This window comes from Mobula birostris, chromosome 4, assembly GCF_030028105.1.
Source record: "Mobula birostris isolate sMobBir1 chromosome 4, sMobBir1.hap1, whole genome shotgun sequence".
NCBI classification, from domain to species: Eukaryota; Metazoa; Chordata; class Chondrichthyes; order Myliobatiformes; family Myliobatidae; genus Mobula; species Mobula birostris.
This window is the reverse complement of record NC_092373.1, coordinates 160064003-160088930: the sequence shown is the minus strand read 5'-3', so window position 1 is coordinate 160088930 and position 24928 is coordinate 160064003. Positions and strand designations below refer to the sequence as shown.

General features: G+C 38.0%; 1 protein-coding gene across 2 annotated transcripts in view; it reads left to right on the top strand.

Annotated features, from left to right (window-relative positions):
• Nucleotides 1–24928, top strand: part of LOC140196699 (SWI/SNF-related matrix-associated actin-dependent regulator of chromatin subfamily A member 5) — a 53293-nt gene that overhangs the window by 9816 nt on the left and 18549 nt on the right. The window contains exons 2-10 of one of the 2 annotated variants that reach the window (XM_072256337.1): nucleotides 701–781; nucleotides 6157–6323; nucleotides 8294–8394; nucleotides 9453–9553; nucleotides 10558–10737; nucleotides 11127–11282; nucleotides 12395–12526; nucleotides 13505–13573; nucleotides 20886–20995. In XM_072256337.1, the coding sequence (XP_072112438.1) occupies nucleotides 701–781; nucleotides 6157–6323; nucleotides 8294–8394; nucleotides 9453–9553; nucleotides 10558–10737; nucleotides 11127–11282; nucleotides 12395–12526; nucleotides 13505–13573; nucleotides 20886–20995 (1097 nt within the window). Of the gene's footprint in view, nucleotides 1–697; nucleotides 782–6156; nucleotides 6324–8293; nucleotides 8395–9452; nucleotides 9554–10557; nucleotides 10738–11126; nucleotides 11283–12394; nucleotides 12527–13504; nucleotides 13574–20885; nucleotides 20996–24928 lie in introns of both variants that reach the window. The other variant, XM_072256336.1, reaches the window with a different exon arrangement.

The window sequence follows — 24928 nt, the reverse complement described above, 5'->3', positions numbered from 1 at the left end:
CATTCCCCATCCCCCTTCTTCCTCTTTCACCTTACCTTTGCTTGGATTTTCAGTATCTGCAGATTTCCTCTCATTCACCTTATCTTCCTGCCTACCCATCACCTCCCTCTGGTGCTTCTACCCCCCTTTTTCTTTCTTCCATGGCCTTCTGCCCCCTCCTATTATATTCCCTCTTCTCCAGCCCTGTATCTCTTTCACCAATCATCTTCCCAGTTCTTTACTTACGGTTTCGCTTATCACCTAGTGTTTCTCCCTCCCATCCCACCCACTTGCTGAAGGATCTTGGCCCAAAATGGCGAATATACTCATCTCCATAGATGCTGCCTGGCCTGCTGGGTTCCTCCAGCATTTTGTGTGTGTTGCTTAGAAAATAATTAACCTGTTTATTTGCAGTGCATTGCTATGGAAGCTTTTTGGACTGACTTGATATATAGCAGTTAAGAAGAGAGCTGAGTTAAACTCCAATGAGATCATTTTGGTTAGGTCAAGAAACTTTGACAAATCCAAAGTTTGACAAACTACATCAAAGCTTCAAATACATTAATATTTTTATAAACTATCTTTCTTCAGAATTTAGTTGCTTTGCCAGTTTTAAATGCAGCATTGCACAGTACTCAAAATGGCACTGGCTTTGTCTCTAGCACACAGATTGCAATTAAATTGTCCTCAGAAGCTTCTAATATGTTCTCTCTACTAGAAGGAAAGTACTGAGGAAGCATTTACATTCAAGATGCCAAAGCCAGAGGTTAAAGAGGAGGATCCTGCCTATGAAGAAAAAATGGTAAATATAGTAAAGAGGAGTGTAGAGCTGTTCAGATGAAATGTCAATTATCTGGTGTTTACTTTTTCTTCCTCTCAAAATCCTTCCTTTGAGTATTTCCAGCATTTATGTTAATGACAGATTATTAATTCATAGTAGATTAACAATTTATCAGCAATGCTTAATTAAGTGACTTGTAACTTGTATTATCACAACATATGTAGGTAAGGAAAGCTGATTTCCAAACATTAGCATTTGAGAGGTGTCATCTTTGATTACATCAGGATTGATTGATCTCTAATAGAAAGGATTTACTGAAAATACACCTGGAGCATTGCAGATACTTTTGGCCTGCCTGTTTTAAGGATGGATATTCTTGCATTGGAGACAGTTCGTAAAAAAAGTGAAAGTTAGTTCATGGGATGAAGATGTTATGAACAAAGGTTGGGCTGACATTCGTTTTAGGAAAATGAGAAATGATCAAACTGGGAGAATATTCCGAGGAGACTTGGCAAATATTTTTTTTGTGTGGAGGGATATAAAACTAGGGGAAAGTGTTTCAAAAAATTGAGTTGATCTTGGAAGATGGAGGTGATAAGGAATTTATTCTCTGAAAATAATGAGACCTCAATATTTTGTATACTAGAGATCATTAAAGGTTGGGTTACTAAAATATTAGACTAATGTAAACTCATTTTTAGTTTATAGGGAAGTCAAGAGTTAGAGGGACTGATGGGGAAATAAAGCTGAGGTCATTGGATGAGCCTTGATCTTAGTGAATGGAAGAGCAGCTTTGGGGATCACTTGCTTCTTCAAAGTAAATTTATTAAAGTACATACAGTGGTATGCGAAAGTTTGGGCACCCCTGGTCAAAATTTCTGTTACTGTGAATAGTCAAGTGGGTAGAAGATGAACTGATCTCCAAAAGTCATAAAGTTAAAGATGAAACATTCTTTTCAACATTTTAAGCAAGATTAGTGTATTATTTTTGTTTTGTACAATCTTGGAGTGAAAAAAAGGAAAGGAGCACCATGCAAAATTTTGGACACCAAAGGGATTTGAGCTCTCAGATAACTTTTACCAAGGTCTCAGACCTTAAATAGCCTGTTAGGGCTATGGCTTGTTCACAATCATCCTTGAGAAAGGCCAGGTGGTGCAAATTGCAAAGCTTTATGAATACCCTGACTCCTCAAACCTTGTCCCAACAATCGGCAGCCATGGGCTCCTCTAAGCAGCTGCCCAGCACTCTGAAAATTAAAATAAATGATGCCCACAAAGCAGGAGAAGGCTATAAGAAGATAACAAAGCGTTTTCAGGTAGTCGTTTCCTCAGTTCGTAATGTAATTAAGAAATGGCAGTTAACAGGAGCAGTGGAAGTCAAGTTGAGGTCTGGAAGGCCAAGAAAACTTTCCGAGAGAACTGCTCGTAGGATTGCTAGAAAGGCAAATCAAAACCCCTGTTTGACTGCAAAAGACCATCAGGACACCTGCACAAATATGACCTTCATGGAAGAGTCATCAGAAAAATCCTTTCCTGCATCCTCACCTCAAAATTCAGCATCAGAAGTTTGCAAAGGAACATCTAAACAAGTCTGCTGCATTTTGGAAACAAATCCTGTGGACTGATGAAGTTAAAATAGAACTTTTTGGTAGCAATGAGCAAAGGTATGTTTGGAGAAAAAAGGTTGCGGAATTTCATGAAAAGAACATCTCTCCAACTGTTGAGCACGGGGGTGGATCGATCATGCTTTGGGCTTGTGTTGCAGCCAGTGGCATGGGGAACATTTACTGGTCGAAGGAAGAACAAATTCAATTACATACCAGCAAATTCTGGAAGCAAACATCACACCATCTGTATAAAAGCTGAAGATGAAAAGAGGATGGCTTCTACAACAGGATAATGATCTTAAACACACCTCAAAATCCACAATGGGCTACCTCGAGGCGCAAGCTGAAGGTTTTGCCTTGGCCCTCACAGTCCCCTGACCTAAACATCATCGACAATCTGTGTATAGACCTCAAAAGAGCAGTGCATACAAGACGGCCCAAGAATCTCACAGAACTAGAAGCCTTTTGCAAGGAAGAATGGGCGAAAATCCCCCAAACAAGAATTGAAAGACTTAGCTAGCTACAGAAAGCATTTACAAGCTGTGATACTTGCCAAAGGGGGTGTTACTAGGAAGTGACCATGCAGGGTGCCCAAACTTCTGCTTCGAAACTGTAAAAGATTGAAATAAAAAAGTAATCTTGCTTAAGATATTAAAGAAATGTGTCATCTTTAACTTTATGCCTTTTGGAAATCAGGTCATCTTATACTCGCTTAGCTATTCACAGTGACAGATATTTTGACCAGGGGTGCCCAAACTTTTGTACGCCACTGTATATGTGCAAGCCTGAGATTCATTTTCCCGCAGGCATACTCAGTAAATCCATTAAAAAAACAATCAATGAAAGACCCTATGGGGTAGACACGCAACCAATATGCAAAAGACAATGGACTGTAAATATGAAAGAAAATTTTAAAAAAATAATAAATAGGCAATAAATATCAAGGGCATGAAATGAAGAATACTTGCAAGTGAGTCCATAGGTTGTGGGAATAGTTCTGTGATGGGGCGAGTGAAGTTATCCCTACTGGTTCAAGAGCCAGATGATTGAGAGGTAATAACTGTTCTTGAACCTGGTGGTGTGGGTTCCTGTGGCAGCTGTACCACCTTCCTGATGGCAGCAATGAGAAGAGAGCATGACTTGCATGGTGGGGGTCCCTGGTGACGTACGTTGCTTTCCTGTGATGGTGCTTTGTGTTCCTGTTTGTTGTACTTTTTCAGGTTATTCAGATATAATTCCCTCTTTATTTTTCCCAGCAATAAAAAACCCTTCCCCCACCTGCACCTTTATATTGAAAAGAAGTACAAAACATATTGGTGGGCGTGTTTTAGGATGCTTTTTTGACTACTTTTTTATTTAAAAGTTTCTGCTAAATTACAGTGTTTTCTCCATTGATAGCTCGTAGTATTCAAATACCCTTACCCTGACCCCTCTCAAAGTTTGCTTTGGAATGGATGTTAGTATCTGACATTGGGAGGCCAGTTGAATTATACAAATGTGATTTGGAATGTTATGTTTCAAAGTAGTGTGAATAGTAAATATGTTTCGAATATGCTCAGTAAAGGAAGGGTCTACATCAATCATTGTTAGCTTTACAAGTTTTCTGAACTTGGAAATATGGTCACCTGCGGTGGCTACCCAGGTGTATGAAACTGTAAACATAATTAATACTAAATAGGCCTACATGCCACAGTATAAGTGAAAGTGACTTTCTCAGGGACTTTTTGCTGCCATAACTACAAATGATCCATCCTTGATGTGGGCCAGATAGTTAAATGTCCCAGTGCATAGTATATTTTAATTATTAGCTTGAATTGTATATTTTCCAGTATCACAAGAGGTAGTGTGAAGATGACTTGTAATTTGCTCTTTCAAGTTTGGTCCTTTTATTTCATTTTCAGACAATGGTCCAATTAAGACATCTAATAATCTATTCAGCATAGAGTTACAAAAACAGGCCTTTCAGCCTACTAATTTTTTGCAGTCTATCAAGCACCCAGTTTTACACCAATCCTTATTTTTCTTGCTTTTCATTAGATTCTTCTCACTTATCCCAGATTCTACCTACCACTTAACACTACTTTCAGGTAATTTACAAGAGCTAACTAACTTATCATCCTGCACTTATTTATAATATGGCAGGGAACCAGAGCATCTGAAAGAAGCTCTGACAGTCCGAGGAGAAAATGCATTCTCCAGATTGATAGCACCTGAGGTCAGGACTGAGCCCTGGTTGCTGTAGCTATCATGCACAATCCTAACAGCATTACCACTGGTATGAATTTTTTTTTCTCAAGAAGGGCTTTTTTAAATAAGCTGAAAATGGTTGGGTCTGGAACACTAGCCTGAAAATCTGTTGTAGAGGAGTCCAGTGGGTTGACTAATGCTGCAACCGTCTTTCTTCTGCAAGTGTTGAGCAATTTTCTTGCTTTTATTAAGTTGATACATTTTTATTGCAGGGCTTTGTCCTGATTAAATCTTGTAGTTTTGTAAGTCACAATATTCAGCAATTTTTTTTTATAGTATTGTGATTTTACAGATTATTTTAATTTGTGGTAGCATAAGCAGATTTAAGTGAAATCATGATCGAGGGCATTCTATATGTTAGTAATAGTTGCATTCTATGAGAATGGGGCAATGTTGCTGAAGCATAAAAATAGTATAGATTGATCTTGTAGAAGATTTCACCATAGCAATTCTATTGTTGTTGAAGGTCAAACATATCTCTGAAGATGGTTGGATGCAGGAGCTCCTTAGAAGCATCCTAAGCCCTATGGGTCAGTTATGTTGATGTTAGAAGTTCAATAAAGTTGAATGGACCTACCAAGTTTCACTGAATTTAATCTACTTTTTTTAACCAAGAAAAATTTAGTGCATAAATATGTCATTTCAAAAGGATTGGTTATTGAGATGATCTTGAACTTATTGAAGGCTGAAGTAGATATAACAATGTGAAAATACATCTCTTATTTCCCACTGAGAAGTGGTGTGGTGCTTTGATTTGCAAAATATACAGTCAGTGCCAGTTCAAGGTAGATTTTATTGTCAAAGTACATGCGTGTCACCATATACAACCCTGACATTCATTTTCCTGTGGGCATACTCAGCAAATCTGTAGAATAGTAGCTATAAGGATCAATAAAAGATCAATCAGAGTGTATAAGACAAACTTTGCAACTGCAAATATAAATAAATAGCAATAACTAAGGAGAATCATGAGATAATGAGGTATAGTCTTTAAAGTGAGATCATTGCTATTTCAATGATGGGTCAAGTGAGTGTAGCTATCCCCTTCAATTCAAGAGCCTCATGGTTGTGGGGTGGTACTGTTCTTGAATTTTGTACCTTCTACATGATGGCAGGAGCGAGAAGAGAGCATGACGTGGGTGGTGGGGATCTCTGATAATCCTTTGTAGGATTTTCCATTCAAAGGCATTGGTGTTTCCATAGCAGGCTGTGATGCAGACAAATGTATACGAGGATTTAATGTAAAGCTATTTGTTCCAACATCATGTAAGTTTCACTGCTATTGAAAACTAATATGCAGTTCCCGGTATAAAATGGTTGTATCTGATGACGTCTGTTTGCGTAAAATACTGAAGCTGATGAAAATTTAAAATAATACAAAAACATGGAAATAAGTTTTTGATTAAAGATCATCAAACCAAAATGTTACGAACAGTATGTCACATGTCCTGTATTTCCAGTATTTTGTTTTCCATTTCAGTTTGATTAACCAGTTCTCGTTAATAGCTCTACTTAACATATCTTGTTTTGTTTGTTTGGCAGAAAGCAGACAGAGCAAACAGATTTGACTATCTACTGCAACAGACCGAACTTTTTGCCCATTTTATCCAGCCCGCTGCACAAAAAACACCAACTTCACCTCTAAAGATGAAACCAGGGCGCCCTCGCGTAAAGAAAGATGAAAAGCAGACACTGCTGTCGGTTGGAGAGTAAGATATATTACAGGAAATGATTTTGTCTTGCATTGAAGATGCACATTCTCTGTAGCCCTACTTTGGAAACTATTCACACTTGAAAGTCATAAAGAATTGAGGCTTGATTAGAAGTATCTCTTTCATTTTTCAACTTTTTAGTACATCACATCTTCACAATATATCAGGCTGGGATGAAAGAATAGAGAAATGTCATGTGAAGATAGGACTTAAATGGAATGCTCAATAGGTCGACAACTAGTTAGAAGTTTGGGTGGAGTTTAGTGTAATTCAACTTTAAATTGTGGTTTCATAATGCAACTGATGGATTAGGGAACATTGATTTTTATCAAGCACTCTGAATAGGTTATAATTGGGAACTAGAGTACCATTTAAAAGTTACTTTCAAATTAACAAGCAGAATAAAATCAGTCTTAAGGGAAATAAAATACCCTGGGAGATAAAAATCTGTTTACATGCAACCTTCCCTCAGGAATGGGACACCATTGACCTTTGAGAACATAGGTTGTGAGTTTCATAGTTGAAGGTCATTGAAAATTGTCAAGAAGTCACTTCCATTGATTCTTGCCCAAAAATATGAAAGTCTACCATCGGGCCTTTAGTATTTTAGCTTGACATTAACAAAATAAACTTGCATTTATTAAAAGCACCTTTACTTTTGAAACTCCTACATGAAGAGTTCTGATTATTGTGATCTGAAACTCTAGCCCCAATGTACTTTTCCACTATTGACACAATCGTTTCTATTAACTTGGTTTTCTATAAAGTAGGGTTTATTTGGAGCACGGCTATTATGATATAGCAGAGCTACGTATGTTGGTATATATGTATTGCACTGTACTGCTGCAAAAAGAAACACATTTCACGACATGTGAGTGATGATAAACCTGATTCTGATATGGATCTCTGTTGTGGAGTGAGAGTGGGAAGGGGGCAAGGATAGTAGAATCGTGGTTAGTAAAAGAGGAAGAGAGAGAGAGGGAAGCAGCAAAGAGACATTCCGTTATGATCAATAAACCAGTTGTTTGGAATCAAATTACCTTACCTGGTGTCTGGTAAGGGGCGTCTGCACCCACGCCATTCCTGCCTCTGGCTCTCCTCTGCCACCCTTTCCAAGGCAATTTCCCCCTTGCCATTCCCAGCATCATTTGCTCCCACCAGATTTACAAACTCACTGTAGTCCACTTTCACATATATATATCTACAGCTTTTGCACAATATTATAATTCTTAATTGACATAGTGAGGAAAAGGAGAAAAAACTATTTGCTCGGGTTATTGAGCAATCTAGAACAGAAGGCCATGATAAAATTTTGATCCGGCCAATTTCAGAATAAAAATCCACCTTCATACAAGGGGTACGAGAGTAGCAAACATTTTCTGAACTGTTCAAAGGATTTTTCCTCTGAGTATACATCAACAAATTACACCTTTTTGTGAATTAGGGGAGCTAAACTAAGATCTAATTAACAGTGTAATCTGGTAGTTTTTAAAGTTTGAGTTGTATAGTATTCACTGGTGTTCAGTGCCTTGTTTTTTAATCATTTAAATATCTGAGGAAATATAATTTCTTTCTGATCTGTATTGATTATTTCATTTCTAATTTAGTCAAGTATTTCGGAGTATTGGCAGGGGAATCATTATAAAGCTAATCTCTGGCTATTTTCATTTACATTGACTATACCATTATACCCTTTAGGCTTGGTTGGTTTTGGAAAAACATAAGTATTTGTATAACAGCAATTTAAAAATTGTTTAGATTTCAAATTGCCCTTAAAGTAGTTTCCATTTGCATAGTGCTCCAAACTTACTAAACAGTCTCCACTCTTGGATGTGATGTGTAATATAGGCTATTTTTTCATGACTGTAGACTTGAAGGATTTGAAATTGGCTGTATCAGCATCTCACTAAAAACATTAAAATATATTAGTGACTCATTGCACAAAACCATTCACTTTTGATTCTTAGTTATCGGCATCGTCGTACGGAGCAGGAAGAAGATGAAGAACTCCTGTCAGAAAATAGCAAGACAACCAATGTCTGCACAAGGTTTGAAGAATCCCCATCATGTATGTAAAGCCATTTTATTCATTGATCCATACATTTGTTAACATAGTTGTGTTTTCATTACTTCCAGTTGCTTTTACATTTATATTTTTATTCTGTTATTTGGTTTGCAAAATTTGTTTTTATTCAAAGTAGGCCAAATTGAACTGTCAGGACACACAAATTGTTCTAGCTTAGAGCTTCTATCTTCCCTTTGCACATATTGTTGTTCTGTCAAGGACATCACTTGTGGACATCAACAAATGATGTTGAGGCCACTGATTTATGCCAGAAATGTTGTCACTTTGACATCTTTACATTTTATTTTGAACCATGAACTCCAATAGTCATTGTCAACATTGAGCACTGATTATCCTATTGTCATTGCGAGGTAATGCTTCACAAACCAGCTCTTTACTCTTCAGTGGCACATTTTGCTCAGACTTGTTCTTGAAGATATCAAAGTTTAAATTGCTCCAGTATATTTTTCATGAAACCATAGCTCTTAGCGAATGGATGGATTCATCGTTTTAGTACGGGGCTACATCTAGAAATATTAATGTATGTGTACAGGGAATAATTAATTACATTCCCTTGAGGGTCCTGTGATCAGTTCATTTATACTCTTGCCCATGCTAAATGCCCTTTCCCGATGATATTGAAATTCTGATAGCCATTTCTATGATAATGTTATGGCTAACAAAGAAGTCTTGCTTCCCCCCCCCCCCCCCCCACTGTAGTTTTTCTCTTTCGTACTTGTCCTGATGAAGTTTATATTCTGCATCTATTTGTCTCCATTTATTTGGCTTTGTGTTTAGCATTTAATTTGGATTGCAATGCAGTAATGTTAGTCTGGCATTGTAAAACATCACTTTAGCTTTGGAGTCCTTGTTTAAATGCCTGCTTTCTTTATTCAAACAGTGAAATCTTAGCATCAAGAGATAATACTGAAACTTTTTGCATTTTGCTGTCTTGGCTAAATGATTCTTGGTCATGAGAATGCTTTCGTATCCATCTAAACTGTATTTGGAGCATTATTTTAATGGCTGGTGTAGCTAACTGTTAGGAATCTCTTCTACAGATATAAAAGGGGGGAAGCTGCGGGATTACCAGATCCGTGGACTGAACTGGCTCATTTCTTTATATGAAAATGGCATAAATGGTATCCTAGCAGATGAAATGGTATGAATCTATGTTAATTGTGGGTGCTAGAAATGTTGATTATGGATATTAAAGGTGAAAAGCTTATCGAATTTAAGATATGGGGTAGTGTTAAGTGTTGCTTACATCATTGGACTGAAAACTCTGAGGCCTATTATGCAGATCATTCAGATAGGATTTCAAGTCCTGTGATAATGAGGCAGTTTTAGTTTGTTCACATAAATATGAAATAAGTGACTGAGACAACCAAGCTGTTAATATGAAAATAAATACATCCGGGTTACTAATGTCCAATTAAGGAAAGGAAATTTTTAGTCTTTACGCAAAATGGCTGACATGTTTCTCCATACCTGCAGCAATGATGAAGTGATTTTTAAATAACTTTGCAAGCTGTTGGGTCTTACCAAACTGGCTTTATAAAGTGGAATAAGCTTGCAACAGGATTAACTGCCTATTTTTTAATTCAGTAGTGAATTTAAAGACAAACAGACTTGATCCTTCCAGTTCTAAAGTCTTTAATTAACATTTGGGAAATATTGCCAAAACTGCATGAGCTGTACCTTAGACTAGTTGAGGTGCAATTATTGTATTTCTTATTGAATTGCCTTTCAAATAAAATATTATTTCTGCACTGAATGTCCCTTAAAAATCTGAGGAAACTATTTCACTTATCTATGGATGTTTGGAAGAAATTGTCTTAAAATTCTGTATTTAATTTTAGTGTCTGAAAGCATGTGGATAATTGATGTTTGGAACTCCCTCCAAAAAGTAGTTGAAAATGGGTTTATTCAAGATTTTGCTGTGGTAGAACTTTGTATTTGTATTGAGCAATAAGGAGCCATGGCACGGATATGATATTAAAAGCCGTTTAAGCCATGGTTTAAATGAACAGGCTGTAGTCTAAAGACTGTATGAAAATAACTACATCTGATTTACCAACCTGGCTTCTTGTATATCTTTGGAAATGTGTCATGTTATTCCCAGTCAAAGGCTAATGAGATATTTAATTGTACTTCACTTAACAGGGTCTTGGGAAGACATTACAAACTATTGCTCTTCTCGGATACATGAAACATTACAGAAGCATTCCTGGACCTCACATGGTTCTAGTCCCTAAATCTACACTCCATAACTGGATGCTTGAATTCAAGAGATGGATTCCAACTCTTCGAGCCATTTGTCTAATTGGTGATAAGGAACAGCGGGTAAGACTTGTATTATGTGCTAATGGATAAACCAGCAAATGTCTGTAGAGCTTGGTTGGTAGATTACCCAGAAATACTGATTTGATCAATGCAAGGCTAGCTGAACCGATCTGCAGAAGCAGTTACCCCAATTTGAAAATAAGGATAAAGAATTTCATCCTTTTTATTGGCCAATCGTGACATCTGCTAGTACTTGTGTGTTTATATAAGAAAAAAAGTGTCGTGTTTGATTTGTTCATAGTGCATCATTGGGTTGAACTGATTTTACAATAATTTTCTAAATTTTTATTCAGTTAAATTTAATTACTTTAAGTTCTTTCTTGGTTTAGCTCTGTTAAGTAAGAGAAAATTGAATGGTTGATTAAAGAAACAACAACTTGCTTTGTCAGGCTGCTTTCATCCGAGATGTCTTGCTGCCTGGAGAGTGGGATGTCTGTGTAACATCATATGAAATGTTGATCAGGGAGAAATCGGTTTTCAAAAAATTTAATTGGAGGTATCTCGTCATAGATGAAGCCCACAGAATCAAAAATGAAAAATCCAAGGTAAGTTTATTTTCCGTCCACTCTCTCCCATCATGTCTACCCGTTATAGTAACCTAAACATAATGGTAACATTTTTTGGTAAACATTTAGTGAAAAGTGTATTAAACTGATGCAAGCTTGTTTTACATTGGACAGTTGATCACACTGCTGCCATAACGTAGCAAAAGTACCCTCAGAGAGAAACACATTGTGTATTCCAAGTATGAGTTCTTTTTCCAAGCAAGGTACTACTTATTGGAAAGACAAGGGCTAAATTGCATCTGAAGCATGAAATGTAAAGGATAACAAAAAAAAAATGAAATGCTTAACAGGGCCCGTACTTTTTTTTAAAAAGTGGGGTGAATTAATGTAGCTGTACTAAGGAGAATGTGATAATGCAGGATGAAAAACTACAAGATTGAACATTTGAGGGAGAAAATGAAGGATAATGAAACATTCTGTGATGGACACAGAAGACATGCTGGAATCTGGAGCAACAATCTATCTCCTGGAGGAACTCAGCAGATAGAGCAGCATCTGTAGAGAGAGAAATTCAGCTGTAGCCTTGATTCCAAGCGCTGGTGAAGATGCAGTTATCGTTGATAGAATGATTAAAAAATAATTGTTTCTATGTCAATCTTATTCTTCCATTATCCATCCACTATCAGAGCATTAATAGTTAAAAATATTTAGTCATTCTATCATTCATGGCAGGTAGATTGGTGCTTTGGTCTGAGATAGTCTAATGCAAGTGTTTTAACTTGTACCAATTGCAACAAACTAACCCCAAGTTTTGGAGGTCATTTAAACACATTCATTCCTCAGCTCTAGAATTCAGTGGGGGGTGGGAGGAGTCCTTGGATTTTAAATTTGAAATCAGTTCTATTTTCTTTTTTTGTTCAGCCTAAGATATATCCCATCTAGTATTCATGATTTATCAATTAGACTTTCTAATACTATCTTTCCAATATTTGTCCCATCCAATACCTTGGTTTCATTTTCCATGACATAGCCAAATCATGTTGTAACTATTTGAATTCACTCTGGATCTAACTATTATATTACTGAATGTGATTTTTTTTTTAATGTCTTAAGCCAGTTTGTTTCTTGATGTTTTTGATATATTATTGCAGCTATCTGAAATAGTTAGAGAATTCAAGACCACAAATCGATTATTACTCACTGGTACACCACTCCAGAACAACTTACACGAACTCTGGGCATTGCTCAACTTCCTTCTTCCTGATGTCTTCAATTCTTCTGCTGTAAGTACTTAAAGGAAAACTTTCATTGAGATTAGGTGAAGCTTTCTATGGTTGAGGTTTAATACACATCCATATCAATGGTGCTTAATTGTAAAGCTTGTATGTTAAGATTGCAAGCGCAGCACTGTTCCATGAAATTACACATAGATAAGAGCCTGGAAGGGAGGCCATTTGCTCCATTGAATCCTTGCTGGTTCATTGTAAAAGCATTTCAGCAAATCACGGTACCCAAGCTCTTACTAAGTACCACACATCAAAGTTGCTGGTGAACGCAGCAGGCCAGGCAGCATCTGTAGGAAGAGGTGCAGTCGACGTTTCAGGCCGAGACCCTTCGTCAGGACTAAGTACAGCTTTTTGAAAATACTTTTATGGTTCTCTTCTCCATACCGTGACTGTCTTCATTACTCACTTGGCAATCCAAATTTTAACTGCACAAAATAGTTGCGCGTTTCTAATACTCTTTATTACAACTGCCTTAAATTAATAAGTATGTTGAATCTGTATACCCACCTTGTCCCTCTTCATGTTTATTCTTAATACAATTTGAACAATTCTGCCCTCTTGTATGACAATTGAAGATTACATTCAAGACATGCTTGTGGTGATGTGTCCTATTAAAAACTTGCTTAAACTTTTCACTTAGGTATTGTTAACTATCCAGATATAGATGAAAATAATATCCCACGTAAACACTACCTGTGGTTTTGCATGTCAGCCACACCTTGAATTTGTATGTTATTCTAATGAGATGTATTGCTGAAAGTACTTTAATGAGAAGCTGCAAAACAAAGTTTCACATTCAGATATGCAGCATCATACAGCATATTTTTAGGAAGGCGTGAATGGAGGATTTAGAAAGCAAAATTTTGCTTTGATAATTTAATTTGCTTTGTGATATCGGATATCAGTTATTAAAGCTAGCAGCAAATGTGGCCAAACTTTAGATTTGGAAGAGCAAAATTCTCTTCTTTTTTTTAGGACTTTGATTCATGGTTTGATACAAATAACTGTTTTGGAGATCAGAAGCTAGTTGAACGGTTGCATATGGTAAGTGATTCATTTTAAATGACAGTGATACTTCTAGTTTATAGACATGTAGATGTTATTATGATTCACCTTAATTTGAAGGAATGTTCTTGCCTTTTTAAAAAAAAAAAAAAAAAAAATCACCTTAAACTAATTCTAAATAATTTTGGAGTAATGCATCATATTTTATGATGACTTAAATTTTGATGGTGTGGTTTGTGGCCAAGTGGTTAGGTGTTGGACTAGCATTCTGAAGGTCGTGGGTTCGAGCCTCAGCCAAGGCAGCGTGTGTGTCCTTGAGCAAGGCACTTAACCACACAATGCTCCAGTCTGTCCAGCTGAGAATGGGTACCGGCAAAAATGCTGATGGTTAACCTCGCGATAGACTGGCGTCCTATCTGGGGAGAATTCTCGTACTCTCAGTCGCTTCATGCCAAGGAAACCGGCATAAGCACCAGCCTGATTGACCACAAGGCTCGTGACAGACTTTAATCTTTAAATTTTGATGATTTAATATACCTCTGGGTGAGTGTTTTATTGGTGACAAATATGTTTCTAAATTAATTTTTAATTATATTTATTAAGTTAGTCTTGGACTACTCATTGACACAGATGATAATTCACCTGTTATAAATGTTAGCTTGAACATTATGTAGTAGCTCTATTAATTATCTAGAATTATTCTTAGGTGTAGTAAAGTGTTCCCTTGTTGCTTAAACCAGTCTAACCTGCAACCCCTCCCTAAGTGATAAGAACTTAAGAGAATGAGTAATAATTGAGATGTTGTTGCCTTCCTTTTCACATAACAAGATGCAAACTATTTCTGGGTAAAAGAAACTTTATACTTTATTGTCGCCAAACAATTGATACTAGAATGTAAATCATCACAGCGATATTTGATTCTGTGCTTCCCGCTCCCTGGAGTACAAATCGATAGTAAATATTGAACATTTAAATTATATATCATAAATAGAAAATGGAAAGTAAGGTAGTGCAAAAAAAACCGAGACAGGTCCGGATATTTGGAGGGTACGGCCCAGATCCGGGTCAGGATCCGTTCAGTAGTCTTATCACAGTTGGAAAGAAGCTGTTCCCAAATCTGGCCATGCAAGTCTTCAAGCTCCTGAGCCTTCTTCCAGAGGGAAGAGGGACGAAAAGTGTGTTGGCTGGGTGGGTCGTGTCCTTGATTATCCTGGCAGCACTGCTCCGACAGCGTGCGATATAAAGTGAGTCCAAGGACGGAAGATTGGTTTGTGTGATGTGCTGGGCTGTGTTCACGATCTTCTGCAGCTTCTTCCGGTCTTGTTCAGGACAACTTCCATACCAGGTTGTGATGCACCCTAGAAGAATGCCTTCTACGGTGCTTCTATAAAAATTAGTGAGGGTTTTTGGGGACGGGCCAAATTTCTTTAGTTTTTTCAGGAAGTAAAGGCACTGGTGGGCCTCCTTGGCAGTGGACTCTGCTTGGTTGGTCCAAGTCAGGTCATTTGTGATATTGACCCCGTGGAACTTAAAGCTTTTGACCTGTTCCACTTGCGCACCACCGATGTAAATGGGGTCGTGTGGTCCACTACTCCTGAAGTCAACAACCAATGCCTTTGTCTTGCTGACATTGAGGGATAGGTTATTTTCTTCGCACCATGCCACCAGGTTCTTAATATCCCCTCTGTACTCAAACTCATCATTACCCGAGATACGGCCTACAATTGTTGTGTCATCAGCAAACTTATATATTGAGTTTGATGGAAACTTCGCTACACGATCATGGGTGTACAGTGAGTACAGCAGGGGGCTGAGTACACAGCCTTGTGGGGCACCGGTGCTCAGAGTGATTGTAGAGGAGAGCTTGTCCCCTATTTTTACAGCCTGGGTCCTGTCTGTGAGGAAGTTGAAGATCCAGCTGCAGAACTTAGCACAAGATGATATAAACATACTGTTGCAATTAGCATTAATGCATTTGACCGTTGTTTCTTTTGTGGAACAATAGTTGAGACAGCAAGGAGATGAAATTCTATAGTAGGGGTGGTGAACCTTTTTGAAAGCATGTGCACAAATTGGCGATAATCTTAATAAAAGTTCTCATGCGCCATGGTAATTGTAAGCAGAGATTATCATTGATTAATGAATTAGTAACCATGATTATGGGCTTTTTTAAAGGAAAGAGGATGAACAATGTTGCTTATTTACTGTATTCATTATTTTACTGTTATAAGTTTAACAGAGACTATAAATAAAGCATTTTCTAAAACCTATTCAAAAATTATTAGTATTAATTTTCTAAAGACAATTGGAGATAACATGATTTCTGCATAGTATTGTTATTGTACATCATGTATAACCTACCAAAGGGAGCCACAACGACAGGGTCTCTGGCACAATGGCTTGGAAGAGGAGGAATACAGTGGTAATAGGAGATTCCATGGTTAGAGGGATCGATAGGGGAGTTTATGGACTCAATAGAGAGATCAAGATAGTTTGTTGCCTCCCAGGTGCCAGGGTCAGGGACGTCTTGGATCATGTCCACGAAATTCAAAAGGGGGAAGGTGAGCAGCCGGATGTCTTGGTGAATACTGGTACCAATGGCATGGGTCAGAAAAGAGAGGAGGTTCTAAAGAGAGAATTTAGAAGAGCTGGGTAGAAAGCTGAAAAGCAGGGCCTCTAGGGTAACGATCTCTGGATTGCTGCCTGTGTCACACGCCAGTAGGTTGGGAACCAGAGTGATAGAGCTAAGAATAAGGATTTTGTTTTACAAGCAGAGGTAGTGAGACTGTTGGAAAGGACAGAAAAATGATATGGCAAAATTGCGGTCAGTAGGATGGGTTGCAGTATAAAAGGAGGACAAAATTGAAAAGGGTGACACATAACGGACTGAAGGTGTTATATTTGAATGCACGCAGTGTACAAAATAGAGTTGATGACCTTGTAACGCAGTTAGAGATTGGCTGGTGTGAAGTGGGTATCACGGAGTCATGGCTGAAAGACAATTGTAGTTAGGAGCTTAATATCCAAGGATACACAACCTATTGAAAAGGCAGACAGGCAGAGGAGTAGTGGCTCTTACAAAAATGAAATCAAATCTTTAGAAAGATGTGGCATAGGACTGGAAGATGTAGAATCTTCATGGGTAGAGTTAAGGCGCTGTAAGGGAAGAAGACCCTGTTGAGAGTTATTTACCAGCTCCTGAGCAGTAGCCAGGATGTTACATTAATCATGCAGGGTTTCAATATGCAGATAGATTGGGAATATCAAGTTGATACTGGATCCTAAGAGAGTGAATTTATGAAATGCCTCCAAGATGGCTTTTTGGAGCAGCTTGTAGTTGAGTCCAATAGGGGATCAGCAATTGTGAATTGGGTGTTGCCTAATGAACCAGATATGATTTGGAAGCTTAAGGTAAAGGTACCCATAGGAAACAGTGATCATAATATGATAGAATTCACCTTGCAACTTGAGAGAGAAGCTAAGCTAAAATCAGATGAATGACAGTGGAGTAAAGGGAAATACAGAGGCATGAGAAAGGAACTGGCCAAAGTTGATTTGAAGGGGACACTAGCAGGGATAACAGCAGAGCAGCAATGGCTGGAGTTTCTGGGAGAAATTCGGAAGGCATAAGATAGGTGCATCCCACAGAAGAGGAAGTATTCTACAGGGAGGATGAGGAAACCGTAGCTTCCAAGGGAAGTCAAAGCCAACATAAAAGCAAAAGAGAGGGCATATAATAGAGCAAAAATGAGTGGGAAGTTAAAGGATTGGGAAATGTTTAAAAGCAGCAGAAGGCTACTTTATAAAAAAACTTAAGGGGGAAAAGATGAAATAAGATAAGCTAGCCAGTACTATCAAATATGACACCAAAAGTTTTTTTCTGATATATAAAGAGTAAAAGAGAGATGTGAGTAGATATTGGTCTGCTGGAAAATGTCGCTTGCAAGATAGTAATGGGGGACAAGGAAATGGCAGATGAACTGAATAAGTATTTTGCAACGGCCTTCATGGTGGAAGACATTAATAGTATGCTGGAAGTTCAAGAGTGTCAGGGGTATTACTAGGGAGATGATGCTTGGAAAATCTGAAGGTCTAAAGGTAGATGGTCCTGATGGACTTCACCCAGGGTTCTAAAAGAGGTAGCTGAAGAGATTGCAGAGATATTGGTAATGATTTTCAAGAATCAATAGATTCTGTCATGGTTCTGGAGGACTAGAAAATTGGAAATATCACTCCACTCTTCAAGAAGGGAGAGAGGCAAAAGAGAGGAAATAATAGTCCAGTTAGTCTGATCTCAGTAGTTGTGACGATGTTGCAGTTGATTGTTAGGGATGTAGTTTCCGGAAATTTGGAGGCACATGACAAAATAGGCCATTGTCAGCATGGTTTCCTTAAGGAAAAATCTTGCTTGACAAATCTGTTGGAATTCTTTGAAGAAATAACAAGCAGGATGGTCAAAGGAGAATCGGTTGATGTTGTATATTTGGATTTTCAGACAAGTTGCCACACATGAAGTTGCTAATCAAGATTAGGGTATTACAGGAAAGATGTTAGCATGGATAGAGCATTGACTGAATGGCAGGAGGCAAAGAATGGGAATAAAGGAAGCTTTTTGGATTGGCTACTGGTGACTAGTGGTATTCCACAGGGGTCTATGTTTGGAATGCTTCTTGCGTTGTATGTCAACGATTTGGATGATGAAATTGATGGCTTTGTGGCCAAGCTTGCAGACGGTATGAAGATGGATGGAGAGGCAAGTAGTGTTGAGGAAGCAGAGAGGCTGCAGAAGGACAGATTAGGAGAATGGGCAAAAAGGTGGCAGTTGGAATATAGTCTCCAGAAGTGTATGGTCAAGCACTTTGGTAAATTCATAGACTATTTTCTGACGGGGAGAAAATTTAAAAATCGAGGTACAAAGGGATTTGGGAGTCCTCGTGTAGGAATTTCTGAAGGTTAATTGCACATTGAATCTGTGGTGAGGAAAGCAAATGTAAGGTAGTTAATAGTTTGAAGAATGGAATCCCGAGTTTCAGAATCTCATTGTTGGGACTTTTATAGTTTGATTCAGTTACTGACAGATCCCCTTCATTACTTTCTAGTTTCAGCTTTTATAAATCAACAAATTGTGTCTCCAAATTAAGCTTCTTTGTAAATCAATCAGTTGTATTAAAAATTATTGAAATCAATCCACTTCAACATTTTGAAATTTAGTTTGTCCAATTTTATTCTACTGTCTGCTTTATGAATTTTGCGGTTTCTTTTAATGATTGGAATTTCATTTATTTTTAAAGAAAATTGTTCAATAGTTGAAACAGTGATGCTGAAAAATTGCATTGGAAAGCTCTGGATGTCTGTCATTTCAGGAATTTGAATACCTGTCATGTGTTTATTTAGGTTTGGGAAATATTTAAAAACTGCCATTTTTGGCTTCACGTTTAAATACATCCAGTTTGTTTTCAAAGGCTTTTATATTATCAAGCATAACATCAGTACTTTGCCAGATCCCTGTAATTTGGTGTTCAAATGTGAGGAGATATCTACAAATCCACACAATGTCATATAATTCTCGTTAAGTACATTTTTCATTCATCAAAAATCAAAAAAATTCATCTAAGCACTCAACAAATCATTTAAAGACAAGTACATGAGTAGCTGTGTGCATCAAATTCACCTTGCTTTGCAAACTAAAAGTTGTTTTGAAACACACCTAGAAATAAAATTAGATAGTTTGGTTATAATTTTTGTTACTTTCTTAAGGCCATCTTTTGCACAAAACCTCCTTGTGTACTATAGAATGAAAGTCTTATCAGTAGATGCTCAAAATTTTTAGCAAATAGTTTGCCAAAACCTGCCTCTTTACCAGTTGTGTTGCCTGCACCATCTGTTGTCACAGAAAGAATTTTTGGAAGGTTAACTTGTCAGTTATCCTCACATTCGTCTATGTGGCACCCTGCCAGCGTGAGACGTTTCCTGTGAAAACATCTCACTGCTGCTGGGTGTAAAATATCATTTATTGCTTCATTTGGCAGTTAATATAATTTTTTTTAAATTATGAGTGAAGTTTAAAGAATCAAGAACAGCACTGCATACTATTGCCATCTTAGATATGTGTGCCAGTAATTTACCACCTGTAACTAATAATTCCAGAGATAATATGTAGATCTCCAATATGTATTTTTGTCCTTTTGGCCGCTGCTCCCCAGTGTCAGCAATATGGCCTATCAGGTGTGTCCATGGGTTGTCTTGAATTCTAATTTTGAATTAGATACTAAGTAGTGCTTGGGCACTGCCACACTTCTGGTGAAACTGTTGTTAATTATGGAGGACGGAAATTTCTGAGTTTCAAATTTCAAAACACTTGTTTGGTATTATGGGGTGAAAAACTAAATGGATATTTTGTTTGTTTTTTCTTTAACTTTTTTTTCTCATTTTTTTTTTCACTTGCTGAAGTGGGGCTAAATTTGTTCACACTATAAAATCTTATTCCTGACTCAGGTCACAGTCTGATGTCTATATCCTTTCTGTCCACCTTGATACTGGACTAACATTCTGTTGACTCATGAAGTCCACCTCTTACTATCTATAAAGTGCCATTGTTTCCTCAATTATGTTCTAACGTTCTTTTTCCAACCACTTTGCACCAGTGTAATAAACTGTGAATCTCACCTTTACCAAATTCAAGACTACTTTTAATCCTGGTTGGGAAACAATATTTGCAACTTGTCCTCTAGTTATATTGGTCCCTTATTTAATCTCCTGAGATCTCCACTCCATTTCTTTTGTTTGCTCATCGCTGTACCTTTTCAACCATGCTCTGAATTCTCTCTTTAATTCTGCCTCTGACCAGAATTTTTGTAACATTTAATATTTCTTTTCATGATGTATTTATCAAGTTTTTTTGAAGAATGAAGAAAGACACTGAGGATTTTCTTTGCTCTACTTAACAATATAAAAACTAGGCTGGGGGTCTGGGTTTGTTCTGTTGAAGGACGTTCATAAATTCTCACAAATGTATAATTCTAATTAATGCACTCAAATTAATTCCAAGTAGTTTGCATTGTCTATGGGCGCCATTGTGAACTTGCTCTGCTTTAGAGGCTGTGATCTTGCAAAAGAATAGATTGCATCTAACATGAAATATTTTTGACCTGAATTTGGCTGCGTATATGGGTGTGTCCATTTAACTGTATTCTTAGCTTATATTTACAGAAGTACTTGAATCCTTGGTATGGTAAAATATATTTTAAGCCACTTTTCTAATGTTTATATATAGCATTTGTAATTGCTTTCTTTTACTTGCCTCCATGGGCACCATCAGTGTGTAAAGAGCATGTATTCTAACCTGAATTAGGTATTGCGACCCTTCCTTCTCCGACGTATTAAGGCTGAGGTAGAAAAGAGTCTACCACCAAAAAAAGAAGTCAAAATGTATGTAGGCCTCAGCAAAATGCAACGGGAATGGTGAGTATACAACCTGCAAGTGATGACATATTGCATAATGAAGCGTGGTATAATTTTGCACTGTTTATTTTGCTTTAATCATAGTCATAACAAGGCAGAAACAGACAACTTGGCCCACAATGCTCATCTGCACGCATTCTAATTTCTAATATTCTGCCCGCTACCTTCTTTTCCTTTGCGATTTAAGTACTCATTTACATACTGTGCAAATATAAGGTTTTCTGCCTTTGTTACCACCTCAGACAGACCATTCCAGATTCTAACCACACTCTGCTGCTGGTGGGAGTGTGGGAATGTAACATTTTTCCTTCAATATCCTCTAAACCTCTTTCCTTTAACTTTTATTGTCTTATTTTGATTATTATTAGTATGTATTACAGTGTACTGCTGCCACATAACAAAAGGTTAACAAATTTCACGTCACATGCCGGTGATAAACCTGATTCTGATTCTGAGTTTCATGACATATGATGGTGATAGTAAGCTTGGTTCTGATTCTTGATTTTTATTAAACTGTGCTGCCTGGTTTCGTTTGTGGGAGAAAATGTTTCTCACCACTACTTCATGTTCCTCACATTTTCTATACTGATCCCCTTTCAGCCTGCTCCACTCAAAGGAAAATACACCCAATCTCCCCATTCTCTCCTTCATAACTGAAACACAGCATCTTGGTGAATCTCCTCTGTGTTCTCCAGGATGGTTGTATTCACCCTATAGTAAAGTGTGACAACCAGAACTGCACACACTACTACAGCTGTGGCGTAACTGATATTTTGTATAGTTGTAACTTTCCTGCCCTTGTTTTCATGTCAGTGCTAAAGGAGGAAAGAATCTTTTTTTTCTTCTTCACTTAATCTATGAAGAACCTTGCAGAACCTTGGGTTTGTACACCAATAATCCTCTTCCCCAATATTGTCTTGGATCCTATCATTCATTGTGTATATTGTAGCTAAATAGTTCTGCCAAAACTATCGCTTCACACTCATTGGGATTAAATTTTATCTTGTTCTGCTCATATTTATAATTCATCAGTATTGTCATAAAACCTAAGGTGGTCCTATTATGAAGATCATTTTCATACCACATGCAAATTTACTGACCAGACTTAACACTCACATTGATTCACTTGTGCATATAATAAACAGTGAGGATTCAAAGCCAATCCCTGCATACATCACTAGTCTCAAGCCTCCAATCTCAAAACAGCCTTCTACGATATACCACTTCTTCCCATTACCAAGCCATCTTGTCATCCAATTTGCCCCTAATCCCAAGAGCTCTTCACTTTTTGGATGAGGCTGCTCTCTGGGACCTTGTCAAAGCCCTTGTTGAAGTCCAAATATGCTACTTCAACCACATTACCCTTAAAAATACATTTCATTACATCTTTGAAAATTTTAATCAAGTTGGTCAGACAGGACTCCCTCCCCCACCCATAATAAAATCCTGCTGACTTTCCTTGATCATTATCTAATGTCCCACATATAAATTAATCCTGTCACTTAGAATTACGACAGCAAACATTATAACCACTGATGTTAAACACACAAAATGCTGAAGGAACTCAGCAGGTCAGGCAGCATCTATGAAATGAATAAACAATCATCCTTTTGCTTGCTTATAATTAGTGAGCTTATTCCTGCTGCTCATACTGAATAAAAGTACTACATTTGCTGTCCATGAGTCATCCAGTGCCTCAGCTGTGGCCTCTTGTCTGAGCCCCAGCAACCTTCTTCCTAAAGTTACATGTACTGAGCTTAGCTTCAAAGTTCAAAGTAATTTTTTTTAATCCAAGTACATATAGGTCACCATATGCAACCCTGGGATTTGTTTTCTTGAGGGCATATACAGTAATTCCAAGAGAAGCAGTAGAATCAATGAGAGACAGTAGCCAACATGACGGGCAAACAACCAATGTGTAGAGTACAACAACCTGCGTGAGTACAAAAGAGAATAAATAAATCAAGCAAGCAGGCAATAAATGTTGAGAGCAGGAGATGAACAATCATTTGAAAGTGAGTCCATAGGTTGTGGGAACAATTCATTGATGGGGCGAGTGAAGTTACCCTTTGATTCAAGAACCCGATGAACTCCTGATTCTGTGTGTGTGGGTCCTGAAGCTGCTGTACTGCTTTTCTGGTGGCAGCAACAAGAAGAGAGCACAGCCTTGGTATTAGGTCCTTTGCATTCCTGTGACAATGGTCTGGATAGATGTTGGGGAGGGGGGCTTTACCCTTGATGGACTGGGTTGTATCCACTACATTTTGCAGGATCTTCTGTCAAGGGCATTGGTGTTTCCATGCCAGGCTGTGATGCAACCAGGCAGTATACTCTCCACTGCACATCTCCACCTCTGATCCCCCTTAAATATCTCAAATTTGAAGACGCAGCACAGTGACGGTTCCTTCTGGCCCATCAAGCCCACGGCACTGAACTACACCAATGCAATCAATTAACCTACTAACCCATGTGCATGAATATCGATTACTCCTTCCAGGATAAAAAGTCGTCTTCTCTCTCTCCCCCCCCCCCCTTTCTATTCCCCACTCTGGCCCCTTTTCTCACCTGCCTATCACCTCCTGCTGCGCCCCTCTTCCTTCCCTTTCTCTTATGGTACACGCTCCTCTCCAGCCCTTTACCTTTCCCATCCACCTTGCTTCACCTATCACCTTCCAGACATCCTCCTTCTAACCCCACCTTTTTATTTTGTTGTCTTCCCCCTTCGTTTACAGTCTTGCAGAAGGGTCTCGACCCAAAACGTCAATTGTTTGTTCATTTTTGTAGATCTGCCTGACCTGCTGAGTTTCTCTAGCATTTTGTGTATGTTGATTTGAGCCAGACAACTACTTTTGATGCAATAGATGTTTGTCCCAGAATGATTATTACACTTTTTTTTTTGAGTATGTATTACTTGGTGCTTTCTTCGGAATTACAGTGCCTTGCAAAAGTTTGGGCACTCCTGGTCAAGATTTCTGTTACTGTGAATAGCTAAGCGAGTAAAAGATGACCTGATTTCCAAAAGGCATAAAGTTAAAGATGACACATCTCTTTAATATTTTAAGCAAGATTATTTTTTTATTTCTATTTTTTACGGTTTCAAAATAACAAAAAAAGGAAAAAAAGGGCCCAAAGCAAAAGTTTGGGCACCCTGCATGGTCAGTACTACCCCCTTTGGCAAGTATCATAGTTTGTAAATGCTTTCTGTAGCCAGCAAAGTGTCTTTCAATTCTTTGGGGGATTTTTGCCCATTCTTCCTAGCAAAAGGCTTCTAATTCTATGAGATTCTTGGGCCGTCTTGCATGCACTGCTATTTTGAGGTCTATCCACAGATCTTCAATGATGTCAGTGTCTGAGGGCCATGGCAAAACCTTCAGCTTGCGCCTCGAGGTAGTCCATTGTGGATTTTGAGGTGTGTTTAGGATCATTATCCTGTTGTAGAAGCCATCCTCTTTTCATCTTCAGCTTTTTTTTATTACAGACGGTGTGATGTTTGCTTCCAGAATTTGCTGGTATTTAATTGAATTCATTCTTCCCTCTACCAGTAAATGTTCCCCATGCCACTGGCTGCAACACAAGCCCAAAGCATGATCGATCTACCCCCGTGCTTAACAGTTGGAGAGGTGTTCTTTTCATGAAATTCTGCACCCTTTTTTCTCCAAACATACCTTTGCTCATTGCGGCCAAAAAGTTCGATTTCAACTTCATCAGTCCTCAGGACTTGTTTCCAAAATGCATCAGGCTTGTTTAGATGTTCCTTTGCAAACTTCTGACGCTGCATTTTGTGGTGAGGACGCAAGAAAGGTTTTCTTCTGATGATTCTTCCATGAAGGTCATATTTGTGCAGGTGTTGCTGCACAGTGGAACAGTGCACCACCACTCCAGAGTCTGCTAAGTCTTTCTGAAGGTCGCTTGGAGTCAAATGGGGGTTTTGAT